Source organism: Eutrigla gurnardus (genome assembly GCF_963514095.1).
Source record: "Eutrigla gurnardus genome assembly, chromosome: 1".
Classification (NCBI taxonomy): domain Eukaryota; kingdom Metazoa; phylum Chordata; class Actinopteri; order Perciformes; family Triglidae; genus Eutrigla; species Eutrigla gurnardus.
This window is the reverse complement of record NC_139915.1, coordinates 3,862,361-3,873,632: the sequence shown is the minus strand read 5'-3', so window position 1 is coordinate 3,873,632 and position 11,272 is coordinate 3,862,361. Positions and strand designations below refer to the sequence as shown.

The 11,272-nt window shown below is 38.4% G+C and overlaps 1 protein-coding gene across 3 annotated transcripts in view; it reads left to right on the top strand.

Annotated features, from left to right (window-relative positions):
• The window catches only part of rufy2 (RUN and FYVE domain containing 2), a 36,941-nt gene that overhangs the window by 6,983 nt on the left and 18,686 nt on the right, over positions 1-11,272 (top strand). For 2 of the 3 annotated variants that reach the window (XM_084015016.1, XM_084015015.1), the window contains exons 5-16: positions 69-192; positions 890-954; positions 1,048-1,113; positions 2,782-2,851; positions 3,066-3,167; positions 3,346-3,462; positions 3,543-3,635; positions 3,913-3,987; positions 4,068-4,165; positions 8,422-8,541; positions 8,770-8,899; positions 8,998-9,092. In XM_084015016.1, coding sequence (XP_083871142.1) covers positions 69-192; positions 890-954; positions 1,048-1,113; positions 2,782-2,851; positions 3,066-3,167; positions 3,346-3,462; positions 3,543-3,635; positions 3,913-3,987; positions 4,068-4,165; positions 8,422-8,541; positions 8,770-8,899; positions 8,998-9,092 — 1,155 coding nt within the window. The other variant, XM_084015017.1, reaches the window with a different exon arrangement.

Here is an 11,272-nt window from a genome sequence, read left to right as displayed (position 1 = left end):
TCCCATCCACGGTAATAACAGCACAGAGCTGTTCTGTGTTTGAGAATCTGCTGTGTCTTCCTCGACAGCGATTTCTATGAGAATTCTGCGCTGATGCTGGAGGAGGAGGGAGCCGTGATCGTGGGCCTGCTGGTGGGCCTGAACGTCATCGACGCTAACCTGTGTGTGAAAGGCGAGGACCTGGACTCTCAGGTAACCACTGTTAAAACATCTGATGATGTTCTACTCTGTTCTTTCTGCAATGGGATTTAATTTTCTGCTCTCACCACACTAGACAAAGGAATACATGTATATCTTCTGTCAACCAAAAATACTCAACTTCCTGTTCATACTTGTTCATTGGTATGAAACAGGTTATCTTCGTGACAGTGGGGAAACAGGAAATGCAGACTAGAACTGACCGTTTCGTGGTGTTGTTTTGGCGTCAGGCAGATGAAGAGCAGATGTTGTGGTGTCAGGTTTCTCCACCGTGGGCGGACACTTTGTCCTGCGTGCAAACACACTTCCTCACCATGCAAAACGCCGGTTCAGACTGTGTTCACACCTGGCTGGATGTGCCTGAGATCCTTGTTTACATGAAGCTGGAACTGTTTGTTCCGACCCGGTCGTTTTCTGATCAGAAAGTGAGCTTTTTTAGCTTTTAACGCGAGTCCCACACACAGAGTGTGAACGAGCCAAGATCATAACAATAAATCATATATGGTTGCTCGTTTTTAAGGCCACTGACGATTATTTTCACAATTGATTTGTCGGTAATTCAGCAATTCTTTTTTCAATCTACTATTAAAAAACTGCAAGCTTCTCACTCTTCTCATCAAATCATTACTTTTCAGATGATGCTTAAATTTGAGTGGTCTTCATCTTATATGATTTATGTTCTTATTTTAAGGTCGGGGTGATCGACTTCTCCATGTACTTGAAGAATGACATTGATGATTACAGGAGTGAAGAGAGGTATGATCTTTCATTGTGTCTCCACTTTATCTACAAAAACGGGTCTCCAAGGCCCCCTATATGTGATGCAGAGCTCTGTTTCCATGACAACAGGAATAGCCAGATCGCATCCATCTTGGATCAGAAGAACTACGTAGAGGAACTGAACCGACAACTCAAGTAAGACTTTGTTTTTTTTTTATTGGAAACAGACGTGTCTGCGGGGCCTTCTTGGACTGGTGGAGATGATCTCATCTAGGAAGTTTAAGAAATGTTCAAAGGATGGAAGTCCTCTTTTTACAATGCTGTGTTTTTGTCCCTGAACTGTGGCTGACAGAGACAGGCCATTATTCCACCTGATTGCTATCGCACATTGATTTTACAGCTATCGATTGTCTGATGTTGGAGTATCGGTAAAATGCGTCGGATCATAGACAGAAGGCTGAGTATTCAGTCAAACTAGTCTGGTTGTTTCAGTGTGCACGTCTGTCCCTACGGACGGACTCAGTCACACTTCCTCTTTCAGTGTTTTTTCTCTCATGTTTAAGAGGATCTAATGCGTTCCTTTTGTGGTGCTTACTGTGTATACGTGTATTTCAGGTTACTACTCCAACATGGTTACTTGCTTGGATGCCCAAAAACGCGTTCTTTTTCCATCCTGGCTATGCTACAGCAGCGCTTCTCACACTGTCTGAAACACTCTGTTTGAGCCCCTCTAATGCTCTAATTGGCCAGCTGGCCCACTCTGTTGTTGGTCAAGCACTTAGCGTGTTTGTGAGGAACGTCACGAATAGGAATAGTGATGAAAACAAACCTTAGCCACTTGCTCTTCACCTCCTTTAGATGTCCACACACACAGATGTAATATGATGGTTAGAACAGCGTCTTCTAACATGCTGCGTTCTCAGTTCTCATCTTACGAGCTTTGTTTCAGAACGTGACATCACCACGTTACAGAAGAAAAGGTCAGATTTCCATTTTAAACACAAACAACTTCAGAACACAATAAAGGAAGGGGGGGCATAATAGGTCCTCTCTAAATGAAAGCGCATTCATCTGCTGCCTTAAGTAGAATTATGTTTGTTTTACATCTTTGTTCACCTGTGATACAGCTACCAACCATGAGTTCTTATAACTGTCTAAAGTCTGAACTAAAGTAGACACTAGAGGTGTAACGATTCATTCGATTAATGGACGAATCGATAGTCAGTCCTATAGATTCACTTAATCGATCTGCTAAAATAAATAAATAGAATGAATCGTTTTGGCTTCACCAATAATCGATATAAATGCATTTAATCGGATGAATCGTGATTCTTACTTATGATTCATGTTTTAATACGTTTAAGACACTCTCCCCCCTGCCAGCATGTAGTCTACTGAAAAATGTTAAGCATTACATTTTTGTATTCAGCATAAAATATTATGCAGGACTACTTTTTTATAGAATGAATATGTTAAATAAGTAATTCTGTGGTCTGTTTATTCTTTCACCTTTCAGAAGAATACAGATAGTCTCACTTTATTTTATGTTTATTTCATGGATATAGAATTTTGGTTACAAGTTACAGAATCGAATCGTTCCAAAAAATAAAAAATCGTCCTTGAATCAAATTGCCAACTACTGTATCGTTAATCGAATCGAAGTGAAGCCAAAGATTCACACCCCGAGTAGACAGGCACGATCATATTGGTGCTGTGGCTATGAAATATGAAATCCAGGTCTGCTGTGAGAACCTTCAGTCTGCTAAACCCGTGAAGGCCAACTTCATAAACATGCTAACAGACCAGAAGTCACACTGTTGACGTCTATTATGAAGCTTTCTGTCTGTGTGTTTGTACGTGTAGCTCCTCGGTTCACGGACTTCAGGGCAGAGTGGATTCTCTCGAGAAGTCCAACTCCAAACTCATAGAGGAGGTGAGACTCGCACATTTAAAATATCTATGTCTCAGATTTAAACTAAAAGGAATACAATTTGTTTTGGATGCACCTGCTTTGTTACACGTTGTCATATAACAAACATACAAATATGTTTTGATGAGGTCACAGCGTCAATGTTATTGTCCAACTGTTGTTGGTGATAAACTGAATTATTGTGCGTCTTTGCACACGTCCTTGTTTGTCTGTGCAGTTAGCCATAGCCAAGAACAACATCATAAAACTGCAGGAAGAAAACCAGCAGCTGAGGAGTGAAAACAGCCTCATTCTGCTGAAGACACAGCAGCATTTAGAGGTACGCATGCACGTCTTCATGTCTTACAGCATTGATTCGGTAGAGCTTTAACTTTCTGTGTTTTTGTGTCCAAGTGACTAATGGGTGCAACACTTCTGAAGTGCCCCTTTAATATTGCAACAATTATCACCATCTCTGACTAAAAATGGATGCATTTTTTTCCCACGGGCGTATCTAGGTAACCCAAGGCGATGCATCCGTGGAGAGAGACACATACAAACAGTCGCGTCAGGGTTTGGATGAGATGTACAGTGAGGCTCAGAGGCAACTGAAGGAGGAGTGTCAGCTCAGACAGGTCCGGTTATTTCTTCTTGTATGTAATGTAAATGGTGACAGCTGTTATAACGGATCATAAACATGGATGCGGTGTTTTAGGATGTGGAGAATGAGCTGGTCGTCCAGATGTCCATGAAACAGGAAATGGAGCTGGCCATGAAACTTCTGGAGAAAGATATTCATGAAAAGCAGGTTAGCACACATTTTCATTACATCGTCTTCCTTTTTAACACTTCAAAAACACAAGGCCTTTAGTTGTATTCAGTATTATTATAGTGTTAATTTCATCGCCAACGCTGACATCTGTAGCCCAGCTGTGACGTAGCGTAGCCGCCGTAGCATCATCATCACACAGGACCATGTGTGACATCAGGCATCGTGACATAAATATATTAAATGCCCAAAATATATTTCAGCTCGCTGCAGGAAATGTTCTATACACACATGAATGACTCTATTGAATCAACAGGACACACTGATCGGACTGAGACATCAACTGGATGATGTCAAAGTCATCAATGTAGAGATGTACCAGAAGATGCAGGTATGAACACTCACATCCTCATCACACAGTGCTCATACTGTAGTTATTACTGTGACTCACGAGTCCTTGTCGTTTGTTAGTCGTCCGATGAGGAGATGAAGAAGAAGAACGACGTGATCACTCGTCTGGAAGAGAAGACCAATCAGATCACTGCCACCATGAAGCAGCTGGAGCAAAGGTGAGCTCTGCTGCCTGTAAAGGGACGACACGCACTAATGGAAACCGTCCAATCACTTCGTCCCATGTGTCTCCTCAGGTCCTCATTCAGTCTACAAACTCTGCCGTTCTTACTTTTACTAAAACGTTCATAATCCCAACTTTCATAAGAAGCTTTTAAACAGCTTTGAACCATAAAAGCCTCAAATAGCAGAGCGTCATATTGTCGTTGGGTGGGGTTTTTCTAGAGCACATAATGATGCTGTTTTTAGTCATAACTAAACTTGACATAAAGATTAATAGTACTGCATGGTGAAGCTCTGCAGGAGAAAACTGTAATCTGGTTTATTTCTCTTCTGTTTGCCCTGCAAAAACAAAATGTTCCAACATAATAAAACCTCATAAAAGGAAGTGATTAGGATTACAACTTGTGATGGGATTGATAAATCGTACTTTTGTGATTGGTTACAATAGCTTGATCTTCTCTTTTCCCTGAAGATGTGTATGGTTTTTATTTTATTATTTATATTTGTTATTATTTTATTATGAATGAAAGTTTATTGATTCCTGTTGATGTCAGCCGCTTGGTCTCAATTCAGTCACGGTGAAATGCAGCTTTTTCATGAAATGGAAAATGGATACATTTAAAAAGTGTTTCCATGTTAAATCTCCAAAAATAGAAAAACAATAATCACACTGTCCACGTTGAGAGAAGCGATCAACAAATTGTCATCGTCTAGTTGAAACCTGCATTTTGGGAAACAAGAAGAAACGTCAAGTTTTAGTTGTGATTATTATTATTATTATTTTTGCATGATCCAAAAGTCCCATAACATTTAAGATAGACAGCTTTTACCGGACAGGGCACATTTAACTAACTTGCACTGTAACACCAAACAAATGGAATACATTGCCATGAAATAAAACATTAACCTTCAGGGGAAACGAGCAGCACCACTTCCCCCAGCAAATACTTACCAATACTATTGTTTACTACTATTACTACTACTACTACTGCTAACTAAACCACAAGACCAGATACATCAGAATCTGCAAAACGATCTATTGCAGTCCATAATATATCATGTCTAATAAGTTCCCCTGCTGGTATTATCATGCATGTGACGTTCTCATCGCAGTCATCGTGTAATGCTCCATATCTTCATGTCAGTCATTATGAGACCTGTGGTTCGTTGGTGGACACCTCCTCACCTCATCCCCTCCCCTCCCTCCTTCCATTGGTTGAAATCTGTCCCATCCTGTTTGTGATTGGTTGTGAATGTTTTTGCTGCACTAAAGGAACGCAGTAGGCTGGTCGGACACACACCCCAGTTACACTCGGGTTGGTCAGGAGTTTTGTTGTGTAGTGCGCTGAAACAATGGAAAGGAGGAGTTTAAAATGATTGGAGGTAAATCTCTCTTTAGAAATGAGCATTCTGTCTACTTTAGAGAGGTCAGGCTTAATTATGTTGATATGCACACTTCACCTGAAAGTACCACCTTCTGTCTGATCCAGTTTTATCCATCTATCTGTCTAGATGACCTTACCGTGGTTCTCCTCCCCACCTCGTCTCGTGTCTCATACGCTGATTGTGGAGGGAAATATATCCCGACTGAAGGAATCTGATAACAGTTTACCTTCAAATCAGATTTCTCTGTTTTAATGCCTTTTCTTTACACTTCCTGCTGTGTTTGTGATGTTCAGTCACTCAGTGTTCAGTGTAACAGAGGCCATGTAGAATACTGATGTATTGACATCCTTTCTTCCTTCCTTTCCTCCTTTCTTTCTTCTTCTTCTTCCCTTCTGTTCATCACTTTTATACCATCCATCCAATCATCCATCCGTTTTGCTCCCTTGAAACCACATTTCATTGATTTCCCGCAGTGATAAGGATCTGCTAAATCAGACCAGAACACTTGCTATGTCGTTTGTTACGTGTGCCAGCACAGACACAGAGCACCAGTATAAGCTAGTCAAGGACATCTCCTTCTGAGAACCAACACGTGTCACATGCAGTCACACGATCGCTTATGATTGTAATGAATAAACGACTGTTTCTGTTTTTTCGCACACGATGTTCACGTGGGTTGGATGGCTGGAGAGCAGCCAGGGAATCAGGTGGAAGTGGAACGCATGTTAGGTGTTGAAACATCGCCAGCAGAGTGCTGGGATTCATGGAGGCCACGGCAACGACGTTTAATGAGCTTCGGTTAAATCCTCTTCAGACAGAAGAACTGGACTGAATGTCCTTATTAATGTGGCCAGAAACCTGTCTGAATAGTATATCAATAACATTATAATAGAAACCTTTTTGAATGAATCATACGCTTCTTTATTTATTCGCTCACACACACACACACACACACACACACACACACACACACACACACACACACACACACACTCAGATACACTATGTATTCCTGTCTCAACAGTCCGTTTGTATATGCGTCAGCACTGACGGTGAGGTGGCTGAGATGTAGTCGTAGGGTTGTTGTTGATCACGTTGAGTTCCAGTGAGGATAGTGAGCAAATCCTGCTTCTATCACTGCAGTTATCTGGCAACACCCAGAGTCACTGGAGTATTTAGGTGCAAAGGGATTGGAGAGGGGAGGAGCTAGCTCAACGATCTCTACCACTTTTTTTAAATAAGCAAAATCCTTTCCATCCAGCATTTTTAATATTTTCTTTTAACCTTTTTTCAAGAGACAAATGGCAACACCCTCCAGACAGCAACTCATTTTGCTATTCAGATCTAAAATTGCACAACAACGTACGATGGTGCACTCGGATTTCAACCGTGACTTTTTAGTGGAGTAATCAGTTTCTCAAGGCTACCCAATAGAATTCTGCCAATATCAACAAAGCAAAATGATGTGTCCTGATTTCCAGCCATTAGTGTTACAGGTCTGTCACTTTATATGACGTTTGACTTAATTTGCTGCAGTTTACTGCCCCTCCATGTTGGCTCTGCAGAGGATGAACGTGATTCTGTGCTTGTCTTTTCACCGTATTGCAGCCCTGTTCAGGTCTAAAGCTCGAGCAGGAAGCCCAGTTCTTTCTGGAGCTGCACACAAACTGCTTTTACGTTGTTTGCTAGTTTGCGCTGAGCTGCTTCTGAGCAGCCGAGATGGCCCTCGTCTGGACTCTCTGCCTTGTTCACTAACTCACTACTCTCCTTATAATACGCGCTCACTTTGCTCTACGGGGAGCAGTGTTTTAAGATTTCAGACACATATGAATCATTGTCATTTTGCATCATCACTGACAGGTGACATCTAAAATGTTACAACTTGCATTGTGGGATTGTCAGCAGAAAGTAGGGATGGTTCTTCTTTTTTGAGGACGCCGTGTAGTCGATAGCCAGACTTCAGATCCCTGATTAGGATGGCAGAGGGCAAATATAGCACACTACAGGAAACCCTCCATGGCCGCCTCCTTCTGGCCTTCATTTTCTTCAGCTGGAAACATTTTGCAGAACTATACAGCTCAATAGGACCAGCAGCTTTAGCTTCATCCATGTGCTTGGTTTCTGCAGGACAGACAGAAGTGAGTGTAAAGAATTGTACACAGCTGTAAACCTCTGCTCAGCTTCCTCAAGGGGAACTTGAATGTGTTGTGGTGTTTCGTCTCGTCATATTTATTGACTTTTGTGATAGATCAGGAAGTAATCACTCTGCCTATTCTAACTCCTTGTTCATAGTACCGTAACTCCATTTGTAGAAGAATAAAACCCACTGTCTTTTACCACCATGACCAATAAAGTTCGGTGTTTTGAAAGTGTTGGGTGTGGTTTGAGTTGTTGGCCACGTTCAGGGAGACGCTGGAACATTTCTTGTGTGATTTCTGAGGCGTGAGAAAGCTCTAAATCAACAGTTGCTTTAAGTGTTAAAATGATCCTCGTGGTCCAAGTATCTGCGAGGGCTCAAGAAGATCCAAAACGTAGAACAACAAGGAAATTGGCTCAAACTGCTGTGAATATAAGGTATCATTGATAAGTTGCTTTAAGGCGTTTTTTCCCATCATTATTTCATCATGCTTTCTTTTCACCCCGTTATATTCCTTATCGTTCTATTTTGAAGTTTTACTCCCTGGTGTTGTAGCAAAGACAATTACAACACCGTCCTTCTCCATTCGTCATCCCATGTCATGTTTCCGCCCAGAAACCTCCGTCCCTAACCTCCCTCATTGTTGCTCATCCTCCTTCCTGTCCTCCTCTATTATCCCCCGTTTTCTTCTCTCTGGCCCTGAGTTTGTCCCTGGTTATAATGGTGCAGATTACAGGAGGCAGAGAGGCACCGCACCTCGGCGGAGGAGGGGACCAGGCGCTTCAAGACGGACTTTGCCAACAAGGCCGACAGCCTGCAGCGGCAGATGGAACACAGAGAAAGGCAACTGTAAGCAGAACCCCTCGGAAGGCAGACTGATTACATTACACTGACTCTAGAGTACAACACAGTAAATACACCGTAGACTGTGTAGCACTGTCATAGCCCCTTTTCATGAGCCTAGGGCCAGTAAATCACAAGGAACAGATACAACCCAGTGTGGCCTAACTCAGCGTACGTGTTTCCTGTCTGTGTTGTCATGGTGCCGTCGTGTCTACATGTCTGCTGTTGCTGTAGCCAGCAGCTGGAGACGGACCTGAAGATAGAGAGGGAGTGGAGGCAGACGTTACAAAGTGATCTAGACAGAGAGAGGGATGCCGTGGCTCAGCTCAGTACAGAAGCTCTGCAGATCAACGGACTGAAGAAGGTAAAAAGATGGCTTTTATTACAGTATGCAGCTTTCTGGATGTGACCCAGCATTTACACAATCGGATCTGTTGTTTTGTGTTCTCGCCATATTCTCAGGAGTTCCATCGTCTCCACGATGAAAACATTCAGCTGAAGACCATCTGTGAGGACCAGGAAAAAGCTCTGGAGGAGCTCGGCTCCAAACTGAGCGAGTATGTATGCTTTCATTAAAAAAAAATATTTTTTTACATACTATACTATGACTTTTTTTATGATTTTTTTACATACTCTACTATGACTTTTCTACGATTTTTTGACATACTCTACTATGACTTTTTTTATGATTTTTTGACATACTCTACTATGACTTTTTTTGACATACTCTACTATGACTTTTTTATGATTTTTTTGACATACTCTACTATGACTTTTTTATGATTTTTTTTACATACTATACTATGAATTTTTTATGATTTTTTTGACATACTCTATTATGACTTTTTTTGACATACTCTACTATGACTTTTTTATGATTTTTTTTACATACTCTACTATGACTTTTTTTGACATACTCTACTATGACTTTTTTATGATTTTTTTGACATACTCTACTATGACTTTTTTTATGATTTTTTTTACATACTCTACTATGACTTTTCTACGATTTTTTGACATACTCTACTATGACTTTTTTATGATTTTTTGACATACTCTACTATGACTTTTTTATGATTTTTTGACATACTCTACTATGACTTTTTTTGACATACTCTACTATGACTTTTTTATGATTTTTTTTACATACTATACTATGAATTTTTTTGACATACTCTACTATGACTTTTTTATGATTTTTTGACATACTCTACTATGACTTTTTTTGACATACTCTACTATGACTTTTTTATGATTTTTTTTACATACTCTACTATGACTTTTTTTGACATACTCTACTATGACTTTTTTTGACATACTCTACTATGACTTTTTTATGATTTTTTTTACATACTCTACTATGACTTTTTTTGACATACTCTACTATGACTTTTTTTATGATTTTTTTTGACATACTCTACTATGACTTTTTTTATGATTTTTTTTACATACTCTACTATGACTTTTCTACGATTTTTTGACATACTCTACTATGACTTTTTTATGATTTTTTGACATACTCTACTATGACTTTTTTTATGATTTTTTGACATACTCTACTATGACTTTTTTTTACATACTCTACTATGACTTTTTTATGATTTTTTTTACATACTCTACTATGACTTTTTTTGACATACTCTAGTATGACTTTTTTATGATTTTTTGACATACTCTACTGTGACTTTTTTTGACATACTCTACTATGACTTTTTTATGATTTTTTTGACATACTCTACTATGACTTTTTTATGATTTTTTTTACATACTATACTATGAATTTTTTATGATTTTTTTGACATACTCTATTATGACTTTTTTTGACATACTCTACTATGACTTTTTTATGATTTTTTTTACATACTCTACTATGACTTTTTTTGACATACTCTACTATGACTTTTTTATGATTTTTTTGACATACTCTACTATGACTTTTTTATGATTTTTTTTACATACTATACTATGATTTTTTTATGATTTTTTTGACATACTCTATTATGACTTTTTTTGACATACTCTACTATGACTTTTTTATGATTTTTTTTACATACTCTACTATGACTTTTTTTGACATACTCTACTATGACTTTTTTATGATTTTTTTGACATACTCTACTATGACTTTTTTATGATTTTTTTTACATACTCTTCTATTAATTTTTTTAAATCTTTTTTTTACATACTATACTATGACTTTTTTATGATTTTTTGACATACTCTACTATTACTTTTTTATGATTTTTTGACATACTCTACTATGACTTTTTTATGATTTTTTTTACATACTCTACTGACTTTTTTAAAATCTTTTTTTGACATACTATAATATGACTTTTTTATGATTTTTTTGACATACTCTATTATGATTTTTTTGACATACTCTACTATGACTCTTTATGATTTTTTTTTACATACTCTACTATGACTTTTTAATGATTTTTTTACATACTCTACTATGACTTTTTTTTATATACTCTACTATGACTTTTTATGATTTTTTTGACATACTCTACTATGACTTTTTTAGGATTTTTTTAATATACTCTACTATGACTTTTTATGATTTTTTTACATACTCTACTATGACTTTTTAGGATTTATTTTGACATACTCTACTATGACTTTTTAATGATTTTTTTTGACATACTCTACTATGACTTTTTTATGATTTTTTGACATACTCTACTATGACTTTTCTTACATACTCTACTATGACTTTTTTATGATTTTTTTT